At 47.1% G+C, this 26459-nt stretch overlaps 2 protein-coding genes across 6 annotated transcripts in view; one reads left to right on the top strand and one right to left on the bottom strand.

The window, feature by feature from the left end:
* Positions 1 to 4584, top strand: part of Ceacam18 (CEA cell adhesion molecule 18) — a 64264-nt gene extending 59680 nt beyond the window's left edge. For all 4 annotated transcript variants that reach the window (XM_052761669.1, XM_052761668.1, XM_052761671.1 and 1 more), the window contains 2 exons: positions 849 to 984; positions 2653 to 4584. In XM_052761669.1, the coding sequence (XP_052617629.1) occupies positions 849 to 984; positions 2653 to 2668 (152 nt within the window). In that variant the 3' untranslated portion in view covers positions 2669 to 4584. The remainder of the gene's footprint in view (positions 1 to 848; positions 985 to 2652) is intronic.
* Positions 4585 to 5035: 451 nt separating this feature from the next.
* LOC128124881 (sialic acid-binding Ig-like lectin 12) lies at positions 5036 to 16226 on the bottom strand. Of its 2 annotated transcripts, XM_052761673.1 has the most exons (7): positions 15485 to 16226; positions 15029 to 15289; positions 14793 to 14840; positions 13406 to 13663; positions 12217 to 12310; positions 11801 to 11879; positions 5036 to 5483 (listed from the first exon to the last, which is right to left on the bottom strand). In XM_052761673.1, exons 1-7 carry the CDS (start codon positions 16179 to 16181, stop codon positions 5295 to 5297), a joined length of 1626 nt encoding a protein of 541 aa, XP_052617633.1. In that variant the 5' UTR covers positions 16182 to 16226; the 3' UTR covers positions 5036 to 5294. The 2 variants fall into 2 exon arrangements, with proteins under 2 accessions (XP_052617633.1, XP_052617634.1); XM_052761674.1 differs by lacking the exon at positions 11801 to 11879 and having other exon boundaries at positions 15485 to 16077.
* Between the last annotated feature and the right edge of the window lie 10233 nt (positions 16227 to 26459).

Genomic DNA, 26459 nt, shown 5'->3' with positions numbered 1-26459 from the left:
TCCCTCCTCAGTCAACCCTCTCTGGAAATGCCCTCTCAGACATGTCCAGAGGTGTGTCTCGTTGGCCATTCCACATCGGTCAAGTAGGCAATATCAAACATCATGTCCTGCCACCTGCATGCCAGCCCAGAAGGGCCAGGGCTTGGTTCTATTTTTATTGTGTGTGTGCATGACGTGTGCACATAGAGCGATGCACCCTCACTACAGTGCACAGGTAGAGGTTGGAGGCCAGCTATGTGGAGTCAGCCCTCCTTCCACCTTTACGTTGAGCTCAGGTCATCAGGCCTGCTTGGCAAGCGCTTCGCTCACAGACCTGTCTCACTAGCCCCAAGGAATTGATTTTGATCATTGATGAATCACTGATACCTGAATAGTGCTTTGCACATAGTGGGTGTTGATAAATCTTTGAAGAACCCGTACATGGCTGAGTGTGCTGGTTAGTTTTTGTCAACTTACAGAAGCCTCGATGCATCTGGGAAGAGGGTATCTTAACTGGGAAAAATGCCTCCGTAAGATTGGCTGGTAGACAAACATGTGGGACATTTTCTTGATTAATGATTGACGTGAGAGGGCCCAGTCCACTGTGGGTGGTATCACTCCTGGGCAACAGGTCCTGGGTTGTATAAGAAAGCAAGCTGAGCAAATCATGGAGAGCCAGCCAGCAAGCAGTGATCCTCACAGCCTGTTCCTCAGTTCCTGCTTCCAAGTTTCTGCTTGAATTCCTGTTCTGACTTCCCTTCATAACACACTGTAAGATGAAATAAACCCTTTCCTCTCCAAGTTACTTTTTGTCATGGTGTTTTATCACAGCCAAATAAACTCTATGTCATGTTGTCCTCTCCATTCAGGGCCACTGCCTGCTGTCCACAGAGAGTTCTCCATTTCAGGATCCTTGGTAATATTTCTCATCATATTGGCATCCCTGGGCAGTGCCTACGTCTGTGGAATCCTGGTCTACACCCTGATTATATTTTGCTCCATCAGGTGACCATTGTTCAACATCATGGGGTCAGGGATCTTATGACTCAGGAGACATGGCCAGATAGAGAAACAGGCCAGGAACTGGACACCAGGGTTCATATGAGGCAGACAAATAGATTCCCAGGACGTAGCTAATGGGATAGAGGACTCATGATGTGGGAGCTAGAGAAAGGTGCTGGAAGATGGAGGTTATCTTTCACCCGAGTAGATCATGTCTCAACTTCAGCACTGCCTGTGCTTAGGGAGAGTTAGTTACTTGAGATGTGGGGAGTAAGGCTCTCCTGTGCATGGTATGGTGTTGAGCCCTGCTCCCAGCACCTGACTGCTAGATGCCATTAGTAAAACCCACCACCACTCAGGTTTAGATAGCTAAAAATATCTCAGGCACTACAAATGTCAGGTTGGGAGCACAAATCTGCCCTGGCATGAGATTCAATAGTAGTAATAGTGATGGGGCTGGAGAGATGGCACAATGGTAAAATTCTTGCTATGGAAGAATGAAGATTTAAATTCATATCCTACAGCCATGTAAAAACCATTCATGGCAGTATGTGCCTGTAATCCCAGCACCAGAAGATGTGATGACAGCTGTGTTCCAGGGTCTTATTGGTCAACCACCAGTCTAGTTGAAATGGTAAGCTCTAGGGTCAGTGAGAGACTCCTAAAACATAAGGGTTACCTGGACATGCTGGCACACACCTTTTATCTCAGCACTTGGGAGGTGGGCCTCTGTGGGTTCTAGGATAGCTGGGAGATACATAATGAGATGATGGTGTTATGGTAGCAGTGGATGGTGGTGATGGTAATGGTGAAGGAATGGTGATGGTATCTGTCAGCTTTCTGTTACTGTAACAAAATACCTGAGTCAATTAACATAAAAATGAAGATATGTCTTGGATCACAGTTTCAGAACTTTCAGTTCATGGTCAGTTGACTCCCATTGGTACTGGGCCAGTGCCAAAGCAATACATTCTGGCTTCTCACTTTGTGATGAGCAGACAGCAAAGAGAGGGGAAGGAACCAGGCTTCCAACCCTCCCTCCGTGGTCTCCTTTCACTAGGCCCCTCTTAAGGGTGTCACAGCTCTCAATACCTCGGGGACTAAACCTCTAACACACAGTTCTATAGCGAACTTTCTGTATCCAATATACAGCAGAAATTATGGTGATAAAGTTGGCATCACTAAATGATGATCGTGATGAGGGTGACATGGGTATGCTATACTTTATAAAGCTGGCCGAGTCTAAGCCAGTCTGTGAAACCAGCAGGCAGCATCCTCCACGCCTTCTGCCGTACTTCCTTGGTTGTAAGTGAGTTTCTCAGTTGGGTGTCATATTGTGCGGAGCAGCAAGCAGGCCTGCCTGCATCCTGGCCTTGATTCCCCTCAGTGATGGACTGTGATCTGGAATTTTTAACTGAGACAAATCCTCTCCTCCCTACCTTGTTTTGGTATGGGTGTTTTATCACAGCAGCAGAAGTGAGAAGTGAAAAGTGGGTTATGCTAATTATTTTTCTGGCATTAAAATAAATTAGTATCAAAAAGTATTGATGGAAATGTTAGGAACTCTGGGCATGGAGACTAAGCCGGGGTTGTCTCTTCCACAGGCCTCTATTTCTTTCCCAGGACTTTAGGAACACAAGATGTGACTTTTCCCCTCATTCTTTCCCATAGGAGGAACCGGGCATAAGAGTTCATGGCAGACCTAGAGGAGAGCTCAGCCTAGCAAGGAGGTGAGGGAGAGAGACAAGATTCCCATGGGGACCAGCTGAATTGGATCATCACAGGGTGTCTCCTGGGGAGGGAACCAGCCAGTCTCAGTGAACCGAAGAAATCAAGCCTTCTAGGTGAATTGGAAGACTCTATATGGGACCTGGATGAGGGGTGACATCACCATTAGCAGCACCATCTGCCAGTCAGAAGCAGCCAAGCTGGGACAAGGTCATGAGAGAGCTCCAGGCTCTAATTCCAGACCCCTCCCCCAATGTTTCCAACTTCACGCCTTTTTCCTGACACCAAGGAATCTTGAAAGAGCCTCAAAGATGCTTGAATCAGTGTTGCCAATGACTGAGGAATCAATCAATTTTGAGCTCAGACAACTGGTGTCAGTTGCTTCAATGGGTTCTCACACACACAAGTTTAGGAAGCACACTGGCAGAGGGGCTTCCCAATGAGGAAGGCCGCTCTCTTCTAAGTTATAAATGAATATGCACAGCTACATCTGCTAGAGCCACAGATCCACAGAGATGACATCAGAGACAGAACAGACCAGGGGCTGGAGGAAGAAGACTTCATAAGCTCTTGCAGAGGACCTGAGTTGGGTTCCTAGCCCCCATGTTGGGCAGGAACATTTCTCACTGTCACCTGTAACTCCAGCTACAGGGGAATCTGTCGCCCTCTTGTGAACTCAACAGGAACTGCACTTCTCTCTCCTCTCCGTCTCTGTGTCTGTCTTAGTGAGTCAGTGTTCTACTGCTGTGAAGAGACACTATGACCACGGCAACTCTTATAAAGGAAAACATTTAATTGGGGCTGGCTTACAGTTCAGAGGTTTAGTCCATTATCATCATGACAGGAAGCATGGTGGCAGATAGGCAGACATGGTGTTGGAGAAGAAATTCTACATCCAGATTGGCAGGCAGCAGGAAGAGAGAGTGACCCTGGGCCTGGCTTGAGCTTCTAAAACCTCAAAGCCCACCCCCTGTGACATATGTCCTCCAACAAGGCACACCTCCAATAATGCCAATCCCTATGAATTATAGGGGCCATTTTCATTCAAACCATCACACCGACTCAAAAAATGTATAGATTAATCAGCAGTGATAGGTATAATATATACAGCACAAATACAGGTTCAGTTCAGTTGTATGTTCACAGAAAAGTGAAAAAAATTGCAAAAAAAGTTAAGTATTACCAGTGTTTCCTCTTATGTTAATTTCTTTCTTTATGCTTTTTATTCTAAAGTGCTTTTCCTTCCCAAAGAACATTCATTGTTTTAAAAAATCTGGAAAAGGAAACCAAGTTAGGACACTTTGGACAGCTCCTCAGCATCCACAGTGCTCTGTCTGCAACTTTCTCTGAGCTGTGTGCATCAGTGCATTCCAAATAGCAAAGCAGAATGGAGCAGCATCTCTGTCAAACTGTCTATGATTTATCTTTCTATCTCGCTCTCTATCTATGTATCTATCTTATATCTACCACCATTTATCTTATCATTGTCTATCTTCTATCATCTATCTACCACTTACTTTTCTATCATGTCTCTCTATCTGTCTACCTAACTCTTTAGCTACCATTCACCCACCTAGTTTTGGTTTGAATGTACATGGTCCACACAGGCTTATGTACTGGACACTCGGTACCCAGCTGGTGGTAATATTTTCTAAAGCTACAGAGCTTTTCAGACATGTGTCCCAAATTGTAGAAGTAGGTGTCTGGGTCTGGGCCTGGAAGACGGATATCTACTTCTGGCTCTGGCCTAAGCCCACTGTTTCCTGATCCACGAAGATGTGTGGAGCTTCCACAACATGTACCCACTGTCTTGAGTACCATACTGCCTCCCTCATGATAGAAAACATGGGCCAGAATAAACCTCTCCACCCTTCATGTTTCTGTCAGTGTTTTGTCAGCAAAGGTAAGAAAACAAACTAATACATACAACATGAAATTAAAAGGCAGACTGTTTGGGTAGAGAAAGGGACAAGCAACTAACAGAAGACAGACAGGAGAAGGTAATAGCGATGAACAAGGCCAAAATACATGATACACTTGGAAGAAAATACAACAAAACTTATCATGATGTAAATAATACATGCTATTTTTAAGTAAAAATTAAATCTAAAAACATCAGTCTTGGGACTGGAGAGATGACTCAGTGGTTAAGAGCACTGGCTATTCTTGCAGAGAACTAGGGTTCAATTCCCAGCACCCATGTAGCAACTCACAACCCTCTGTAATCCAATTCCAGGGGATGTGGTGACCTCCGTAGACAAAAGACATGTGAGCGGCGCACAGATATACAAGCAAAACAGATATACAGGCAAAACATCCACACACATACAATTGAAAGAAAGTCAAGTTTATGATTTCCTGGGCACAATGGTGGTTGCCAGAGCCTGGGGATTGGGTGGACAGGGAGTGCAGGGGCATGAGCAGTAGCAGAACTCCTGTGTGATGTAGGAGCAGCTCTGAAGTCATGTACAGGGCATGTTGACCTGGTGGACTCTTTCCTTCTCTAGAACCAGCCAGCATCTGGTGTCTCTCACCCTGTGGCAGCTGGGCTCCCTCCAAACGTGGTCACATCACAGCCATGCAGGTCACTTGTTGGACATTATCTCCGAGTACTCGGTGGTGGTGTCCTGCTGCCCCTGTGGATTCCTGGGCTTCATCTCATGGAAGTTGAGGGATGCATAATGTACCTCTTCCTCTGTGGATGAGGGGGCCGCCTCAACTGTGGGAGGCAGGGGTTCGAGGCTGTCATCTGCCTGGGGTTCAACCAGGGGACTCTGTGTAAAGAGAGGGAGAAAGAGAGTCAGGGTAGGACAGCAGGGACCCTTGGGACCCCTCATCCACTCACCAACATACATTTTAATTTTTAAATTACAAGTATGTGTGTAAGGGTGTATGCACATATGGTGTAGTACCCACAGAGTCCAGAAGAGGGCATGATTCCCTAGGGCTGGAGTTAAAGGAGGCTGTGAGTGCTGGATGTGGGTTCTGGGAACTGAACTTAGGTCTTCCACTAGAGATATACACTCTCTTAGCCACTGAGCCAGCTCTCCAGTCACCCGTGTGCACTTTTGTTGAATTTACCCTCATTTCTACATTCTCCAACCATTTAATAACAAGCACCCAGTCTCCCTAGCTCCACCAGCAAGATACTATTTTTGCCTCTATTTTATAGATCTGAAGCTGAGATGGAAACAGGCAAGCAACTTGTCCAGACTCCCCGGCAAAGCTGGTGCACAGTTGCCATCCTAGACTCAAGGCAGAGGCAGGAGACTTGCTACAAGTTCAAGGCCAGCCTGGACTACACAGTGAGTTCCAGGCCAGTCTGGACAATCATAACAGGTCATAAAGAGAAACCCAAACCAAAATCTCTGTCAAAACCATAGCCAATTCTTCTGACTCCAACACTTGGTATTGTACTAGGAATACATGTGTGAGATTTGTACATGGTTGTTGGATAGTCCAAGGTGGGATGGATGTGCTAGACATAGGACCGTGGCTCTTTCTTCTTCATGTGTGTGTTACATCTGTGTGTGGTGTGGGTACATGTGTGAATACAGAGGCAAGAAGTCTGTATCAAGTTGAAAGGACCAAGCAGATGCCGTCAGTCTTCTCTCAGAGATCAGGCCTCAATTTCAGTTTCCTGAGACTTGAGCAAGCAGTTTCTGGGAGGGCCATGAACAAAAGACATAGTCCTTGCAGTAGCTCCCTTTCTGCACGTACTCTGACCGCTCAAGATTCAGCCAGTTGTTTACTGTCTGGGACTACTCATCAACTTAGAGCTGCATGCATAGGTCAATGTGAACGTGCAAGGCCAACTAGCCCCATGGCAGCCCAAGGACAGAACCTGGTGGTGGCACACATCTTAAATTCCAGCACTTGGGAGACAGCGGCAGGTGGACCTCTGTGAGTTCGAGGCCAGCCTGTCTATAGAGCGAGTTACAAGATAACCAGGGCTGTTACACACAGAAACCTTGTCTTGAAAAGAAGAAAGGAAAAAGAAAAGAAAAGAAAAACCATGGGCCACACACCTCATGGCCTTGGAGCTATGGACTGGGGGCTGTGGCACATGGCTACTGCCCAGAATCACAGGAGAGTATTGTACCACATGCTGCTGGTACCAGTAAATAATCAAAACTCAAACTTTGAAGTATGATTTCCACAGAACGGGTATTGCTTTGATGTGATGTTCAAGCTAAAAATTTCTAAGCTGGGCTGGCAAGATGGCTAAGGGGGTAAAGGAGCTTGCTGCCAAGCCTGATGACCTGAGTTCAATCCCTGGGACCCACATGGTGGAAGGAGAGAACCAACTCCTGAAAGTTTTCTTCTGACCCCCACATGCACACCCTGGCATGCACACACACACACACACACACACACACACACACACACACACACACACACGCTAAACAAACAAACAAATGTAATAAAAATATTAGAAAGAAAACTCATAAATCTAAAAAATCATAAGGGGAACATTGTGAGCCTGGAGCATTTATGCTTGAACCCTCAACCCTTGTCAAACAGCAAAGCAATACACTCAAAGTTAGAGAAGTGACTCCGAGGTTAAGAGACTACACTGCTCTGCCAGAGGACCAGAGTTCGGCTCCCAGCACCCACAGTACCTGTAACTCCAGCTCCAGAGATCTGATTCCCTTTTCTGTCCTCGGTGAGTATTGCACTCAAGCATGTGTGTCCACACATGTAATTAAGCAATAATAGTAATAAGAAAGAAGGAAAGAAACAAAGGAGAAAGAAATGAAGGAAGTGGGAGTATCTGAACTTTTGTGACTGTCTTGTTCTTGTTTTTGCATTCCTCCTTTTTGCCCCAGACTATGTCCTGTGGTCTCTTCACCCTCAGTGATGGGCGCCTGTCTCCTCCTGTCTGCTCAAGGCAAACATCTGATTCAGCTTCCAACCTCTTTCGCTTATTGCCCTTCATCTCCTGTCACTCAAACCCCACCCTCAGCCCATCCTTACTTTCTTCATTTTGGTTTCATTAGCTATCCAGCAGCCAGTCCAGAATCCCTCCACATCATCTCCAGCCTCCTTCCTAATGCATCTTCCTCTGTCCTTCCCTTGCTAAAGTTTTTCCTGCCTGTTGCATCCAGAAGCGTCCACAGAAATTACAGTTGGAGTGAGGTAACCCAGACTCAGAAGGACAAACATGGTATGTACTCACTCATAAGTGGATACTAGATATAAAGCAAAGAACAATCAGACTGCAACCCACAGAACCAGGGAGGCTATATATATAGCATGGGGGACCCTAGGATAATAAGTTTTGGTTTTACTCAATTACTGGGCAAGCCTCAATGAAACATTTCACTATTAGGATAAGAATTTATACTGTATCAAGCTGATAATAGAAAAATAAATAAATTAATTAAAAAAACCCTGCCCCATTGCTACTCAGGGTCTCTCCTGCTCTGCTGCTGCGTCAGATGGACAGACAGTCCCGAGTTAACTCGTAACAATACAAAGACTCTTTGCTTTTGCATTGGGAAAACCAAGAAATTACAGTTGGATGACTGTTCCTTCTCCGCGGAGGCTGGGGTTAGACTCTTCCTTCTTGCACTCAGTGGTCTGTTTGCTCAGACATGATTTACACACTCAACTTCTCCAAACTCACTTCCTGTGGTGGCCTATGCTTCTCTTGTCTCTTCACACAGCCCTCGTGGTTGCTTTTCCACTCGCTGGCTGCCTCCTGTTTCTGAGAACTGGTACCTGCTCCTCCCTCTATCTAGAATAGTCAAATGGCAGAATCCAATCTCCCTCATCACTAACCAAAACCACATTCAACCTACAGAAAATATTTAGAAGCCATGCATCAGGTGAGGACTAAGAGCCAGAGTAGATAAAGAATACCTATAATTCCTCAACAACAAACAACCCAACCAGAGAAATAGACAAAGACCTGGAACAGACATTTCTCCAGAAAGACGGGAAAGAGATACTATTATTATTAGAAAAATGCACATTTAAACCACAAAGAAATACCACCTCACATTCATTAGGATATGCACTATTAAATTAATACAAAAGAAAACAGAAAATAGCCAGTATTGATGAACACGTGGAGAAATGTAAAATGGTTAAACCACCATGGAAAACAGTATGACAAATTCTCAAAAAATGAAAAGTAGAACTATATGACCCAACAATGCAGGTATATGTCTAAAATAATTGAAAATACAATCTTGATCTTTCACATTTATGAATGTTCACATCACAATAGCAAACAGGTAGAAGAAACTCAGAAGTTGGCTAAAGAAACTGTGGTACATACACAGACAGTGAAATACTACCAACTTTCTAGAACAGCAAGGAATCTTGTAGTATGCTACAACATGATGGATCCTAAGTACATGTATTAAATGAAAAAAAACAGTCACAAAATGACAAATATGGTGTGGTCCTACATAGGAGGTATCTGCAAAAGTCAAATTCACAGAGACGGGGGTGAGGAGGAGGAGGAGGAGGAGGAGGAGGAGGAGGAGGAGGGAAGAGTGGCGGATGCCAGGGGCTTGGGGAGGAAAGCCTAGGGAGGCAGTCGGAGCTGTTGCTCAGTATATAGTTTTAGTTTTTCAAGATGAAAAAGTCCTAGGCATCTGCAACACAACTGTGTATGTGAAAAGGGCAAAAACGGTGAATTTTGTGTTACATGGCGTTATCAAAATCTAGAGCACAGATGATAGACAGACAGACAGATGATAGATGGACAGATAAATAGGCAGATAGATGATAGACAGATAAATAAATAGATGATAATAGATGGATAGGTAGATAGATAGATAGATGAGAGATAGTAAACAAACTAACCACATAGCCTATCTTCCCAGCACTTCCTAGTTTTTGTACCTTCATTTTCCTACAATAAATGTCTCTATCTTTTACATCATGCTCATATATTGGTCTTTGTTGTTTGTTTGAGTGGTTTGATAACTGCCTGTCTAGAATAAAACACGACTGAGCCCACGGTTCTCTAAGTATCTTCAAAGATGGGTCCCTGGCACCTGGTCTGCTGGCTTCCTTGTAAGCACTCCATATTTCACAAATGGATGGAAGGATGGACCTGGGGCAATGGCTCAGTGGTAAAGTGCTTGCTGCAGAAACGTGAGAGCCAGAGTTTGGATCCCCAGAATGACATAAATGCCAAGTGGGTGTGGTGACCCACCTGTAATTCTGACTTTAGAAGGCAGAGGTAGGGGCTCCCTACAGCAAGCTGGCTAGTGAGACTAGCCATGTCAGCCACCTCTGGGTTTGACTGAGTGGCACTGACTCAATGATAGGGTGGAAGAGCCAGTGAGGATGGTTCTTTACATCAGCCTCAAGCCTCCACTTGCATGTACACCTACATGCATGCACATTCCTACAAACACACACACACACAAATGGAAAAAGACAAAACAAGGATACATGGAACTCTGCTACTTAAAGCCCTCCCAGAGGCACTCAGAACTTCCTGGAGGCTGACCACAGAGAAGATTCCAAGGATGGAGCATGGGGCGGGGGCAGTATTCACCAAATCTAGGAAAAGCTCAAAGGAGCATCAAGGCTGGGAGATGGCTCAGTCAGTAAAGACCTTGCTGCACAAGCCTGAAGACCTGAGTTCGATCCCCCAAACCCATTATAAAAGGTCAGGGATGGTCTGCAGGCATAAGATCCAGAGCTCGGAGGCAGAGACAGGAGGATCGCTGGGGTCCCTGCCAGCCAGTTTAGCCTAATCTGCAAGCCCCAGGCCTCATGGGAGAGCCTGCCTCCCTAAAAATGACTCTTGAGGAGCTACACTTAAAGTTGACCTTTGAACCTCACCCCCCCCCCCCCCCACACACACACTCTCAATGACTGATACTTCGGCAACATCTTAAAATTTGCATCTGAGGCAAGCTTCCCATCTTGCCATGCAGGGCTGAAGAGTTTGGACTTTTACGTTCTAAATCAGCCCTTGTGTCAAATCCAGCCTATTGTTTATTTTTACAAATAAAGCTTTATTAGCACAAGGCATGCTCATCAGTTGCATATGGCCTATGGTGTTTTTCCTGTTACAGCAGCAAAGCTGAGGAGCTACAGAGTCAGACCCCCCTTCATAAGAACTTTGGGAGATGTTACTATATAAAATGGGGTCAGGGAGCAGAAATCCAAATACAGAGGAAGTGGATAAAACTGATAACTTGCTCCTGGTAGCAGGTAAGGGAAGCCAAGGGTCAGGGAAGAGGGAGGAGGAAGAGGAAGAGGGACACACTGGGACTGAGAGACAGAGAGAGACACTGAGATACACAGAGAGAGTAAGAGTTAGAAGATGAAAGAGAGAGGAAGACAGCAGGAGAGAGAGGGGAGAGGAGGAGAGAGACACAGTGAGGAGAGAGAGGACATGGAAAGGGAGGAAAGGAGAGAAAGAGAGAAGAGGAAGAGAGACCCAGAGAGAGACAGAAAGAAGGAGAAAGGGAGGGGGAGGAGAGACCCAGAGAAAGTCAGAGAGACAGAGGGAGACAGGGGAGGGAAGGATAGAGGGAGGGGAGGGAGGAAAGAGAGGAAGAGAGAGAAAATGAGAGAGAGACAGAGACAGGGGTAGAGAAAGAAGCCAAGGGAGGGGCAGAGATAAAGGAGGAGAAAGAGAGAGAGAGACAGACAGACAGGTTCTCTCTCCCTCTCTCTCTCTCTCTCTCTCTCTCTCTCTCTCTCTCTCTCTCTCTCTCTCTGTGTGTGTGTGTGTGTGTGTGTGTGTGTGTGTGTGTGTCTGTCTGTCTGTCTGTCTGTCTGTCTGTCTGTCTCAGTCATGGCAGGGGCCAAAAGACAGAGAGCGTCCTGCACCTTGGTGTCCTGATGAGGGAGACCAGATGAGAACCTATGAACTTGAGGTAGAACAGAAGAAAAAGAGAAAGATAAGCTGAGTCCTCCTCTCTGCCCAGCCAGAGAGCAAGCAGTGTGGAGGACACGGTCTGCAATTATCAAACTGGGGAACAGACTAGAGAGGTCTGCATGCAGGACATCAACTTGAACCACACTCAGCAGAACAATCTGGGATCCATCTCAGGGATGGTGTCCAGGCAGGAGGATGCTGGGTTTAAACACATGCACACGGGTCACTCACCTGAGAAACAGAGCCCTTGAGGGCATCTGGATCCGGAGCTGCTGAAGCTGGCCTGGCTGGTCTCCTATACGATCTTACCCTGGATGCAAGGACACCAGGGGCCTCTCAGTGTGGGCAGGTGGAGGTGCAGCTGGCATTCTCCCCCCACCCTCTACTTGCAATTAAGCCTCTGAAGGGTGGTCAGGTTGGCCGGTAGTCCTGTCCCAGAGGCTCCTGTGTTGAAAGGTGGTTTCCACCATCTGGGACAGTGGGGCCTGAGGGTTGCAACACTCCAGAGTCCCACACACCAACCATACGCCTAAACCACAGCTCCCCCTGACTTCAGGCTCGCTCTTCCAGGCCTGGGCTCAGGGTCAGGCACCAGGCTTGTCCCTCATCACCCCAGGTTGTCCGTCCCCACCGACACTGATACTCACACCAGGAGAAGGATGCAGCAAAACAGGAAGAGGAGGGCCGTGGCTCCTGCACCCACAAAGGCCCCCACAGTCATTTCTGATAACGCTGCACTGCCTGCAGATAGAGAACTCTAAGAAAACTCCCCTCCTCTCCCCTCCTTCCCTCCCCACCCCAGCCTTGCAGGAGGCTGGACCTCCTGCTTTTCTCACCCCTAGCTCAGGGACCTACGTGGAAGGGGCAGTGGAAGGACCCGAGATGGCAGAGGGGACATCAAAGAGCTAGGCGGCAGTTTGACTTGATTTAGTTCGGTATCTTGTCCAGGATAGGATTATTTTGCACTTTTAATTGGATCATTAAATGTATCTCAGTATATGTTAGGACCTGGGTTCCAACCCCAGATTCACAAACAGGCAAAGGAATGTTTCATCACAGCCAGATGTAAGGAAGAATACATGTCGTTCCAGCTAACTCCGAGGCTAAGGCAGGAGGGATCTCAAGTTCAAGGGGGGTCTGGGCTATAGACTGAGTTCAGTGACTGCCAGGGCAACTTGGAGAAACTGTCTCAGAATAAAAACTAAAAAGAGGGCTGGGGATATAGGTCAGCTGTTGAATGCCTGCCTACCATCCCCCAGTGAGAGGCTGGCAGTGCTGCTCAGTGGTAGCACCCTGTCTAGAATCCCCCAGTGAGGGGCTGGCAGTGCTGCTCAGTGGTAGCACCCTGTCTCAAATCCCCCAGTGAGGGGCTGGCAGTGCTGCTCAGTGGTAGCACCCTGTCTCAAATCCCCCAGTGAGGGGGCTGGGGCATGGACCACTACACAGGCTTGACTACTGGGTTGTCCATTTGTTTGTATGCTGTTTTGCTTTGGTTCAGTTTCCTCTTGAATTTTGTGTTCTTAGCAAATGCCCCTTCCTCCTGGCCTGCAGAAGCAAGGAGCTTGTGTGCAAAGCTCACCCGTCTAAGTCCCAGTCGCTCTCCTCAGGATGTGCTGCTTCCTGAGGTGACTCCCGCCCCCAACCCCGACCCATACACCCTCCTTGCAGCAGGAATAAGACAGAGAGGCTCTGGATATTTACAGGCCGAGCTCACAGCTCAGCACAAGCTGGAGCTATGCTCCCCTGTGAAGCTGCGGGGGCTGCTGGGAACACTGCACGGATGGGACAGGAGCTGACCTCCTCCTGCTGCCCGCCTCTGGCCCATAGGTCACTCACGCTGTGGATGCAGGCTCAGGGAAATGTGCTGGGAGCCCAGGGCATGCTGAGCTTGGCAGGTGTACACTCCTCCATGCTTAAGATGCACTGGAAACAGCTCCAGGAGCCCAGGTTTGGACAGCTTCGAGGGGCACAGACTCAGATTACCCCAGGTCCAGCTCAGGTTCGCAGGGGGATAGCTGTCAGTGCTACAGAAGAGGCGTAGAGACTGGCCCTCAGAGACGGAAAGAGATGAGCCGTTCTTCAGGATTATGGATTCTATAGAGAAAGCGACAGTCATTGTGACGAGATTGAGAGAAGAGACTCTGGAATCCAGAGAGGTGGACTGACACCAACGGGGAGAAAGGAAAAAGGGAGACACAGACTTTCACCTACCACCACAGCAAGAATCTAAACTTACTGTATTTCAGTGTGAGCTACTTGACTCTAAGCCTCAAAATTAGAGAGAACAAGTGATCCAGGCATATATTTGGAGTTGATGATGAGAGTGAGTCAGACAAACGGGTGGAGGGATGAGAGAGAGAAAACTGAAGGCAATGTCTTGAGCAGCTCAGGCTGGCCTCAAACTCATGATGTAGCAAGAATGACCTTGAACATCTGATCCTCCTGCCTCCACCTCCCAAGTGCAGGTCTGCACCACTATGTCCAGCTTATGGGGTCCTGGGGATGGAACCCAGCTAAGGCTTTGGGCATGCTTGGCAAGGTTTTGTTTTTGTTTTTATTTTTATTCCATCAGTTGAGCCACATTCCCTGCATTTAGTTTATTACTCAGGAACACACACTTGTGGTCATAGATACAAGACCTAGTCACTGTTCACTCACTGCTGGTGGTAGAATGGACCTGCCTTTGCTGGGTATTAGAAACCCACAGAATTGGATCCATCCGTGCTGGGTACTGCAGTCATGGAGAACAAAGATCATCTCTGCTGCTGACGTCTTGTTCCTCTCAGAACCTCAGGGGGACAAGGCCAGGCTCAGCCAGCCTATGTGGACAGGACACTGGTCCCTTACAGTTTGGAGACGGAGATTCTGAGAACAGTACCATGTGTTCTAAGTGTCTAACCATGCAGCTGTGTCTCTTTGCACAAGAACCCAGAGCACAACTATTGGGGGCATGCAGGCAGATCCATAAATGGAGAGAAGGTCCTGGACGGTGTGGTTCTGCTGTGTGCATGTCACCATGTGCCTGTGGTGGGCAAGGGGCGTGTGCAGACCTGGGGGAGTGAGGGGTGGGTACTGACTGGTGCAAACACCTAGGAGCTTCAGAGGGGATGGTCCAGTGGCTCCCCAACAAGCAGCCCCCGTCTCCAGGTGAGCCCTATGTGAGGAAGAATAAGCCCCGCCCCAGCTGAAGAGGTGCAGATCTCCTACCCAGGACAGCTCCTACCTGGGTCAGCTCCTTGATAGATGGTCACAGTCAGATTCTTTGGAGCATCTAAGAGAGAACGACACAGTGGATTCATCAGTCACCCTCTGTCCCCAGCAGCTGTCTAGGTGGGTATGGCGGGGGCCAGCATCCTGACAAGTCCCCTTATCAGGATTTTAGAACCCAGTGTCCAGACCCTGACACCACCCTGGGGACCACTCTGCCTTAGCAAAACAGGCAACTCAGCCTAGCCTCACATGACACATTGAGATGGATGGTCGTCCTTGTGGTCACACCAGTTCCAGGCAGGGTCACCTGACAAGTGAGGTTGGTGCCATGGTCCCAGGGCTGGGGGATGATGGTCAGCACTGAGGCATTGGTGCTCAAGAGTGACACAGAGGTTCCAGTCCAGGAGAAGGTGGGGGGCTCACAGGCCCAAGGCGCAGAGCAGGTCAGGTTGCTGGGACGTCCAGCCTCCAGGGTCTCCGGGATAAGGATGTGGGGGGTGTTAGTGAGGGCTGGTAAGGAGAGGGGAGAAATGGAGGATCAGGAGGGGTGAGGTTCAGCTTCAGGGGAAGCCCTGGCTCTGATTCAGCTCCTCCCCTGAGCCCTGATGCTCAGACCCAGCTGCTCCCAGGATGGAGTCCTATCCCAGGCCTGCCCTGTGGCACCCATGGCTTTCCCTGGTGGCTTCTCTGCAAGCCATGTCTGACCTGTCACATGCAGAGTCATCGTGTTCAAAATATAATTATACTTCGCATCTCCCCTTTCCAGGCGAAAGAAGTACGAGCCTGTGTCCTCCTTCCTGGTCTTTCTGATGTCCAGGGAGCAGTCGTTCTTCTGTGGGTCTCCCAGCAGGAAGAATCGGCCCTGGGTCTCCTTCAGTACTGGCCTTTGTGTGTTATTTGTGGCCACTGGGAAATCACTCCCTGTTTTGGCTCCACCACGGAACCAGTAGCCATGAATCGGGTCTGAGTCAGTCCATTTCCCCTCGGGGTAGGTGAACCTACAAGGTACAAGGATACACAGGCCCTCTTGTACCACCACCTCCCTTTCCACACTCAGGGTGTAACCCTCCATGGCCTCAGGCCCACCCTCTACCCCTTTCATTCCCCAGAGCAGCAGCAGCAACAGCAGCATGTCGAGCTGAAGCTGCAGGGCCACCAGAAGTCTGACTCTCTGGGCTCTTCTCTGAGGAACTAAGAGGTGCAAGGCCTGGAGGAAGTCCCACCGGAAGCAGGGGAGGCCAGGACAGTGGCTGCCTTGGGAGGAGGAGCTTGGACCTTGAAGATCAGCCACGCAGATCTCCTCCTGAGGCCAAAGAAGGCAACTGCCTCCCCCAAATTCACCCGTGTGGGTTCTGATCCCATCTTCTCCCTCTCTGCACTGACCTTGGCCTTTGAATGACATGTCCTGCCCAGTGAAAATGGGTTTGCTTCATCCAGAGCCCCCAGAGCCTCCCTGAGGCTGATGATATTGGTGGAGTTGGGGACGGATGTAGGGCATAGGGGAGAAGAGGGACTGGGAGATGCAGGCTGGGGGTAACCAGGCTCTCTTCCCTCCTTCGCAGTTTGTCATGGTCACACCCTCTCTGAACACACCTGGGCTGTGTTCCCAAAGCACCATGTCCAGTGGGAGATGGATCTCAGACCCCTGGAGCGTCTCACAGCCAGAGCCTCAGTGGAGGAGGCACAGATTGGGTGGACAGCTGCTCTGAAGGGGTGGATGTGAACATTCTTCCATTTAAATCCCTCCAAGGGATCTGGAGACGTAGCTAGCTTGATAGAGTGTTTGTTTCACATGCACAAAGCTCTGGGCTCCATCTCCAGCACCACCTAATTTGTGTACGGTAGAATGTGCTGCAATCTCAGCACTTAGGGGTAGGAGGCAAGAGGATCAGGACTCCAAGGTCAACCTCAGCTACAGAGTGAGTTTCAGCCCAGCCTTGGCTTCAGCAGACCCTGTCTCAAAACATACAAACCAAACCCTCAAACCAAACCAAAACAAACACAACAAAAGCAAAAATACACCGAGGCCACAGAGGGGAGTCTCACTCCCAGGAGTCCTGGGGAAATGGAGGCTGAGGTACTACACAGTGGGACTTGCTAGAGATGTAACCTATCTCGCAGGAGAGGAGATATTTTAGAGAGAGGTGCTTGTGACCTCCATTGGGCTATCAGACTTTTGGGGACAAAGGGCCTCCAAAGAATTAAAATTTCCACAGGGCTCCCATGTTGGGGAAACAGAAAAGCTAAAGTCCAAATAACACCTACAGGATGAACTCACCACCCAGGTAGAATCCACACAGTTTTGACAACACATTGGAACACCTTGTGGGCCAAACAAGGATGTGTCACTGATGGGCACTACCACACCTTGACCAGGACTGCTTGATCATGCACACTTCTTGCCCTCTAATAAAACCTAAACTTCACATCAGGACCCTGAGGATGGACTTGAGGGTCACTGAACCTCTATTTGTTTCTCTTCCCGGTGTAACCAAGTCACATTAAATCTCCCTCTTTCTTATGTCTTTAGTTGGTGTATGGAGGGTGAGTGTGGCCAAGCCTGCTCTGTTGGGGCTACTAGTGCTCAAGCATTGACCTTGAAAACTACAATAACACAGATTATAGGAAAAAGTAAAATGTCCTTCCTTGTTCCAGGATGGATTTCTTGTTGGCGTTGGAATTCAGGGTCCCTCATATTAGTATAGGGGCTCTGCTGCTGAGCCATGTCCCTTGCCCTTCACTGGGGGATTCTAGGCAGGAGCTCTACCCCTGAGTCCCACCCCATCCTCTCACTGAGTATTCCAGACAGGCTCTCTACTGCTGAGTCATGGCCACAGCCCATCCTTACCTATTTCTCCCTTGCTGTTGTCTCTTACTGTCCCCTTGCTCCAGAGGACAACTTGTTTACTCAGGGTCGCCCACTCACCAGGGGTTCCTGTGAACAGATGAAGTAATGTGAGGAACACTGACCTTGCGTTGTCTACCCTCGGATGGTCAGCATTTCCTAGAAGAAGACTGTGTTTAACTTGTGGTGGGAGGTAGGAGGAAGTGGAAATATTCCTAAGAGGTTGTGTCTCCTTTGACGTATGTCAGTTTTCCTTGAAACATCTGAGATACATACAGAAAAGTGACCCAGAGATATACCAGAAGATGAGTGCCTGAAAGAAACCATTCATTGTGAGCCCTCCAGGGCTGTCCACATATTCCCTTCTCCTGATTCTACGTTTGCTCCCTGTGGTGCCTATTCTTGGTTGTTAACTTGACTGCATCTGGAATTAACTAAAACCCAAGTGATGGGCACACCTGTGAGGGTTTTTTTTTTTTCATCATTTCAAGTGGGAAGACCCACTTTTAATCTGGATCTCTTTAGGTGAGAAGATTCACCTTTAATCCAGATCTTTTGAGGCAGGAAGAGCCACCTTTAATCTGGGCCACACCTGCTGCTGCTGCATTGGAGCCTACTTCTTCTGGATTCCAGCATACACTGAAAACCAGCTGAGACATTGAGCCTCATGGACTGAACAACGACTGGATTCTTGGACCTTCCATTCGATAGCAGTCATTGTTGGACCAGCTGGACCACAGCCTGCAGATCATTCTAGCAAATCGTATATGTGTATATAATGGTATATATCATATATATAGTATATATTTATTCTATAAATCCTGTTCCTTGAGAGAACCCTAATACATGTGGGTTTAGGCATGTCTAGCCACCATCCTCAACTAGCATTCTCAGTCTCTCTCTCTCTCTGTCTTTCTCTCTCTCTTATCTATCTATCTATCTGTCTGTCTGTCTGTCTGTCTGTCTATCTCTATCTCTCGTATGAGAGTGCACACACACCACTTTCTGCATTTTCAAGTGGCAACTAATCTTTACCCCCATCTTTGCCTAACACTCTCTCTCTTAGCAGAAATTGCAGCAACTCAGTGGTCAGAAGGGCTGGGCCATTGCCCATCTGGTTCTCTGTTGTCCTCAGTTTGTAAAGGAAGCAGGACGGGAAGAGAAGACTCCGATAACCTACATCCAAGAGAGGAACTTATGACTCACACAGCCCATGAGAACTGAGAAGACCTAGAGTGTCACTTCGCCATTTTCAGAAGACCATGAGTTACAGAATGGAAGTGCTAAGGTGGCATCTGATCCCTCCCAAACACACGTGTTGAGATCCTTATCCCCAAGGCTATGGTGATAACATGTTGTAGATGGAGGGAGGTCAGTGTGTAGAGGGGTGCACTTGCCTGCACACGCGCATATCCAGAGCTCTGCTTTGGGTATCTTCTTCTGTCACTCTCCACCTTACTTTCTGAGCAGGATCTGTGGTGGTTAGTTTCAATGGTCAATTTGGCAAGACCTAAGATCACGTAGGAGCTGGGTCTCTGGCCATGCTTGTGGGGCATTATCTTGATTAGAGCAGTTGAGATGGGAAGGCCTACTCACTGTGGGTGACTCCATTCCCTGGGTTGGGATCCTGGATCGTATGAAAAGGAGAAAGTGGGCTGAGCACCATCATGCATTGCTCTCTGCTTCCTGACTGTGGTGCAACGTGATCAGCTGCTTCAAGCTCCTGCTGCCCTGATTCTCTGCCATGGTGGACTGTATCTTGAACTGTAAGCATAAATAAATGTTTGCCCTTTAAGTTGCTTTGTCAGGGTATTTTATTCAAAAGGAAACAAAAAACACTAAGACAGGCTCTCCTGGCTGGCCAGTGAGCCCCTGGGATCTGCCGTCTCTGCCTCCACACTCCAGTACTGTCATTACAGATGCACACCACCTCTCCTGGTTCTTATGTGGGAGCTGGGGATCCGAACTCAGATCCCCACACTTGTGTAACAAGCACTCTACTGTAGATGTAACCAACGGTCTTATAAAATAAGAAACACAGAGCCAATTCAGAGAAGAAAGCCAAGAGGTCAGAGCTAAGAGCCTCACCCTTCCTGATTCAGGGATCCTCTCCAGCCAAGAGAGCTCTCCGAAAAGGACCTACTTCCTGTGTGTCTGTCTTTAAAGTCTTCCTGTTCTGCCTTCTCATTGGTTGTAAACCCAAACATGTGACTGCCTCGTCACTGACTGAATGTACCGCCCTCCAGGTCCTTAAAGGCGTGCGCCACCGCCGCCACACACTTGCTATGGCTCTAATAGCTCTGACCCCCAGACAACTTTATTTATTAACATACAATTAAAATCACATTTCAGTACAAGTAAAATACCACCACATTTCCTATTTTCTATTTTAATAAAAAGGAAAAAAAAGAAAAAGGTTATAACTAACAAAAGAAAAACTATATACAAAAGTACAATGACTATATACAATATATACAAGTAATAAATGTCTAAACAATGTCTAGTCCATTTGTATTTGACAAATTCAGAGAAAATAATTTCATTATCTATCCTATTTTGTTAAGTCTAAAATGTATCTAATTCACTTTCTATCCTAATTAATCTTCAACTATAACTAACTAACCTTCAACTATAACTACCTAATCTTCAACTCCCTCAGAGACCCAAGAAGGAAATAATATTAGCTAACAAAAATAAAAACAAAGTGCATGCAAGCAACTTCCAAAAAATTTGTGAGTTGACAGAAACAGCCACCTGACTGCCTGGACAGTCACCTGAGGTTTCTCCGCAATGCTGGGGCATCATCTTCAGCCTATAGGCTTAGCATATCTGACAGACTCATTTGTGAAGTAGGATGTACACAAGGTCAACAGTTCAACCTCACATTGGGTGAGAGCAGTCCATGTACCAGAAACACCTGAATTCCACTAGTGTCATGTCATGAGTCAGGATTTTAAATTCTGGAAATTGTTGTTGATTTTTTTTTTTTTTTTTTTTTTTTTTTTTGGTTTTTTGAGACAGGGTTTCTCTGTGTAGCTTTGCGCCTTTCCTGGAACTCACTTGGTAGCCCAGGCTGGCCTCGAACCCACAGAGATCCGCCTGGCTCTGCCTCCCGAGTGCTGGGATTAAAGGCGTGCGCCACCACCGCCCGGCCTGTTGTTGATTTTTTAATTCAGCTGTCCATTCTTCTTGGCTGTGTATATATGGCTTCATCTCAGTATCCCGTTCTTCTCCACATCCCTCTGTCAAACGCCAGTTTACTATTGCGAGGTGTGAGCTTAGTTACTCTTCAAGAATAACTGTTTCAGCTGCTGTTCCATTGCACATCAGAAGCCATCGGCCCACTGCCTATTCAGCTGCCTTCGAAGAAAAGGGCACTGTACCTTTTCCGAAATGTGAAGGCCATTTCAGGGATGGTGCCATATTGTCCTGGCCTCAGAAGATGCCTTTTGATAAAGCCATAACCACACTTGTTTTGGCAAGAATCAGTAGTTTTTTTTTTTTTTTTTTTTTTTTTTTTGTCAGCAGTTGATTCGAGGATACTTTCTTGTCCAGTGGCTAACTTTTGCCACAATGAAAGTTAACTCCATATGCAGTTTCTTCAATGCCCATATTTTCTCTGAAGTAGATTGGTACTGCCAGGAGCCGACATGTCTCATAATCATAACAAAAAAGAAAAATTTTCTAAGTTATTAAAACATTTTAAATGCCATATTCTGTAGATCTCTGAAGGGTTTGAAGATGACCTGTCTAAAATATATCTGCTCAATTTTTAAAACATATCTAATATGACTACAAGTTCTATTGTAATGTCTAACTACTAACTTTCATTTCTTTATATCCTAATAGTTGGTAATAATAACATTCAAGGATCAGAAAATTGCATTGTTAAATGAACGGTATAAGTACAATTAGAAATATACATATAGCATTTTCTAACAATATCAATTTCAATACTCTCCTGAGTCATCTTTCCAGTCCCACGGAGGTGAGTTGTTTAGTGTCTTAGTTAGGCTTACTATTGCTGTGATAAGACACCATGATCAGAGCAACTTGGGAAGGAAAGGGCTTATTTCACTCACAGTTCCATCATTAAAATTAGTAAGGGCAGGAACTCAGGCAGGGCAAGAACCTGGAGGCAGGAGCTGATGCAGAGCCCATAGAGGGGTGCTGCTTAATGACTTACTCCCTGAGGCTTGCTCACCCTGATTTCTTAGATTTGCTTACTCAGGCTGGCACCACCCACAATGGGCTGGCCCTCCCTCATCAATCACTAATTAAGAAAATGCCCTACAGGCTTGCCGACAGCCCCATCTTATAGAGGCATTTTATTAGTTAAAACTCCCTCCTCTCTGGGGACTCTATCTTGTGTCAAGTTGACATAAAACTAGCCAGCACATTTAGGAATGGCTTAGGTCATGGGGGTGGGGCCTTCACAAATTGGAGTAATGCCCCTCATACAAGACACCCAAGGAAGGTGGTAAGGTGGTTTGCTTGTTCTCCCACATGAGGAAGTGTCATTTGTGAAGACATAATCATTCAGACATTGAATCTGCCACTGCACTGATTAACCTCCTGTTTTATAAGGAATAAATCTCTGATGTTTGTAAGCTGCACAGTTTGTGGTACTTGTATGGCAATACAAATCTTGCTAGTGTGAGGAGTGAACTGTCCAGTTGCGTGCATTCTCCACCTCGTGCTCCATTCTCTCCTTTATCAACTTTTGTCCACTGGTATCAATTTAATGCTTATGAACTATCACCTGTATCCCATGATATGATGGATGGAATTTCATTCACTCATTCCATTCATTATTCCTTCATTCAGTTGATATAGCACACTCATGTTGTGTCTCTAGTCTCCAGCAAAGTAGGACAGATCCAGTGGGCAGCCACATCTTGGTGGAAAATAGATATGCCCATGGGGGGTGGGGGATGGTGGTTTGAAAACAATGGCCCCTAAAGGAAGTGGCACTGTTAGGAGATGTGGCCTTGTGGGAGGAAGTGCGTCACTGTGGAGGTGGGCTTTGAGGTCTCATATGTGCTCAAGCCACGCCTTTAAGTGTGTCAGTTCACTTGCTGTTGTCTGCCTGCCCATCAATATGTATTAACTCTGAGCTCCAGCACCATGTCTGCCTGCACGCCACCATGTCACACCTTGATGATAATGGACTGGACCTCTAAAACTGTAAGCTGCCCCACCAAATAGTTTCCTTTATAAGAGTTGTTTTTAACAAAATCTCAGTCATTTGATTTTACTGATAAAGACTTGGGAGCCGATGCTGGGGTGAAAGCCTGCTAGCTCAGAGAGGCAGAGAAAGCACCCAGCTAACCATCCTCCTCAGCAGACATCCCAGAAGCCTTTCTTCTTTTACTCCATCTCCAAACAACCTCCTCAAACTCAATGACCCCCCCCCCCACTTCCTGTGCGTCTCTCTGTCCGTCCTCCTGACTCCCTGTTACCCTCTATGGTTTTTTCCCCTATGTTCACTTCCTGTCAACTAGTTGCTTGCTCTGCCTCTTGAGTTTATTTAATCCTGTTTACAATATTTAAGCAGAAAAAGATGCGTGCTAGGGCTGAGCCACAACTAGAAACAGGTTTTTCCAGTAAATAATGCAATCTCGGGGTTCACAGAGTGAGCAAATACCCTGCAACAGCCATTGTCATAGTGTGTCTTCACAGCAGTAGAAACCCTAACTAAGACAGTGGGTGACCACTTGAGGTCACACATCCAAACCCAGCCAAGTTCCCCATCTCAAGTTTAACTTCTTGAAAAAGCCAAGAGCAGAACTGGAAGTGGAGTGATCCAGATGCAGCCTTGCTGGTTTAAATCAATTAGGAAATGAATAAGTTTTGATGCTCAGAAAAAGGTGAAGAAAGCCACAGTAACCATGAATAATAGAGAAAAGTAAGATGAGAATTTACTTTTCCCAGTAACTTTTCTACATACTGTAGTGAACGGATTACATTTAAATTTTACTTACTGGTTAAGAGAAGGCCCCACATAAGCAAGGCAGACCTCAAACTCACTATGTGGCCACAGGCGACTTTGAACTCCACATCCTCTTCTTGCTTCCACATCCCAAGGGCTCAGATTACAGTTATGTACCACCACATGTGGTCTGTGCAGTGCTGGGACTTGAACCTGTGGCTAAACACTCTATCGATTGAGGTATATCCCCAGCTCCCATGTGTGGTATTTTCCTGAAAGGTAATGGTGCCACAGGGAATGCAGTATCTGGGGCAGAAATGTGATAGCTTCTCCTTAGCTGACACTGGTGAGCAAATGTCGGCTGTCCCTCCCTCGGTGGGATGGTTAAGCTAGGTTATCAACTTGTAACACAGAGGCAAAAGGAACCTCAACTGAGAAATTGCCTCAGTCAGATCAGCCCATGTGATATCTTATTGTTGACTGATGTGGGAGGACTCAGCTCCCTGTGGATGGCACCACTCCTGGGAAGATGGTCCTCCCAGTGTAAGAAAGGCAGTTAAATGGGAGCCTGGAAGTAAGTCAATAAATAGAGTTCCTCCATGGTTTCTGCTCCAGCTCCTGACTTCAGCTCCTGCCACGCCTTCCCTTGATGATGGACTGGGGTCTGTAGGCTAAAATAAATGCAAGTTCATTTTGGTCAGTGTTTTATCACAGCAACTAGGAAGCAAATTAGGGCATTGAGACATAAACACACCAAATAAAGCTTGCCTGAAGATCAGAGTACAGAGCTAAGCCACTAGTTAGCCATAGAGGCCAGGCAGTGGTAGCACAAAGCTTTAATCCCAGCACTCAAGAGGTAGAGGCAGACAGATCTCTGTGAGTTCAAGGCCACCCTGGGCTACACAAGATTGATCCAGTCTAAAAGAGAGCCAGGTAGTGGCGGCACACACCTTTAATCCCAGCCCTTGGGATCTCACGCCTTTAATCCCAGCACTAGGGAGGTGGAGACAGGAAGGGATGTGGCTGGACAGAGAAGGAATATAAGGTGGGAGGAGACAGGAGCTCACTCTCTTTCAGGCTTCGGAGTTGGTGAGGTAAGATGTGGTGGCTGTGGCTTGCTCTTTTGTCTCTCTGATCTTTCAGCATTTACCCCGCTATCTGGCTATGGGTTTTTATTATCAAGACCAATTAGAATTCATGCTACACACAAGGACCACAGGACAGAGTGGACTGGCCAGACAACTGAGCTGGCTCTGTCTATGGTATTGAAACATCATCCCCATGGTCTAGGTCAGCATTTCTCAACCTGTAGGTCGGGACTCCTGTGGGTCGAATGACCCTTTCACAGGGGCCACCTAAGACCATCAGATAACACAGATATTTACATTATGATTCATAATAGTAACAAAATTACAGACACAAAGTAGTAAAGAAAATAACTTTATGATTGGGGGGTCACCATAACATACGGAACTGTATTAACGGGTCACAGCATCAGGAAGGTTGAGAACCACTGGTCTAGGTCTATCTACCACGCAGCTGAACCCAGCCTTGTAGCTCAAAGGTGTAATTCTAGCTACTTGGAGGACAAAGGCAGAAGGATTGTAAATATGAAGTCTGCATGGGCCACATAGTGAGACTCTGTTTAAAAATAAAAAGCATAGGAAGGGGCACATGTTAAGGCTATAGCTCAGAAGAGTGCTTGCCTAGTATCCACCAGTGTGGAGCTTGGGCATGGCTCAGTGTTAAAACATTTGGCTAGAATCTCCCCAGGAAGGTGCTGGGAGCATAGCTCCATGGTAGAGCACTGGGTTAGCATTCCCCAGTGGGAGGCTGGGATGTGGCTCAATGATAGAGTTCCTGCCTAGAATCCTTTAGTGAGGAGCTGGAGTGCGGTTCAGTGTGTAGGGAGAGCTGTCTCAAACTGGGGAATGATCCACGATAGCAGTGCTTCTCATTTCAAGTTCACGAACAGCAGACTGCAGAGAGATAATGGGGCACCAGATCAGACATGTAACAAACATCCAGCAGAAACAGACCGGGGAAGCCGGGGAACCATACAGTCAGCAGAAGCATCTGGCTGAAGACGAGGGTCCCAGGCAGACTGTCTCTGAAACAACCATTCCCACAACAGGTATTTTTAGTTTATATCACACGGGATGAGCAGCAGCAGAGGTATCTGAGAATGGTTCACATCCCATCTGTGTTCAAGGATGCGCTATCCTTCTTTGAGAATTTACTCTCCTTCTGTTCTCAAGGACACAGCATTTCCATCTCTGGCTATTTGGCTGTTCTTCCTCTCTTTCTCCCAGGGCCAGGAGGCCAGCTGGCAGCAGAACAAATGCTTGGGTCTAAAGGATGGGGCAGGTAATCCCACCTCCAGAGCTAGATTCTGGGCAACCTTAAAACAGCACACAATGACAGTTTACTGATGTATATTACAATAGCTTGTGTAGCTGTGAGTCATCTGGATTCCTTTCACCTTTCTGAAGAAAAAAGAAAAGAAAGAAAATAGAAAGGGGCAAGATGGCATACGCCTTTAATCTTAGCATTCTGGAGGCAGTAGCAGGTGGGGTTCTGAGTTCAAGGCCATCCTGGTCTATATAGTGAGGTCTATATTCATTTAAAAAAAAAAAAGGAAGCAGCGGTAGCATATAATCGCAAAACTAAGAAGTTAAAGCATCTCGCCTGGTGACCTCGTGTTGCCAGGGCAACAGCAGTACCCTGAGCTCGGTCTCCACGCCAGCGTGTGCACCTTAAGAAGTCCTGCGTTTTGGGAGCCATAGATGAAGGAAAGCCGTGCCCTCAAGTATTGCTGGGAATTGTAGTCCAAGCTGCTGTAGAGTTACAGGTGTTCCGCTGGAGCTGTTGCATTCTGGTAGTCGTAGGCAAGGCAGTCCAAG

This window comes from Peromyscus californicus, unplaced genomic scaffold (genome assembly GCF_007827085.1).
Source record: "Peromyscus californicus insignis strain IS unplaced genomic scaffold, ASM782708v3 Scaffold_4__1_contigs__length_199733344, whole genome shotgun sequence".
Classification (NCBI taxonomy): Eukaryota; Metazoa; Chordata; class Mammalia; order Rodentia; family Cricetidae; genus Peromyscus; species Peromyscus californicus.
The sequence above is the reverse complement of the archived record's forward strand: the minus strand, read 5'-3'. Positions and strand labels throughout refer to the sequence as shown.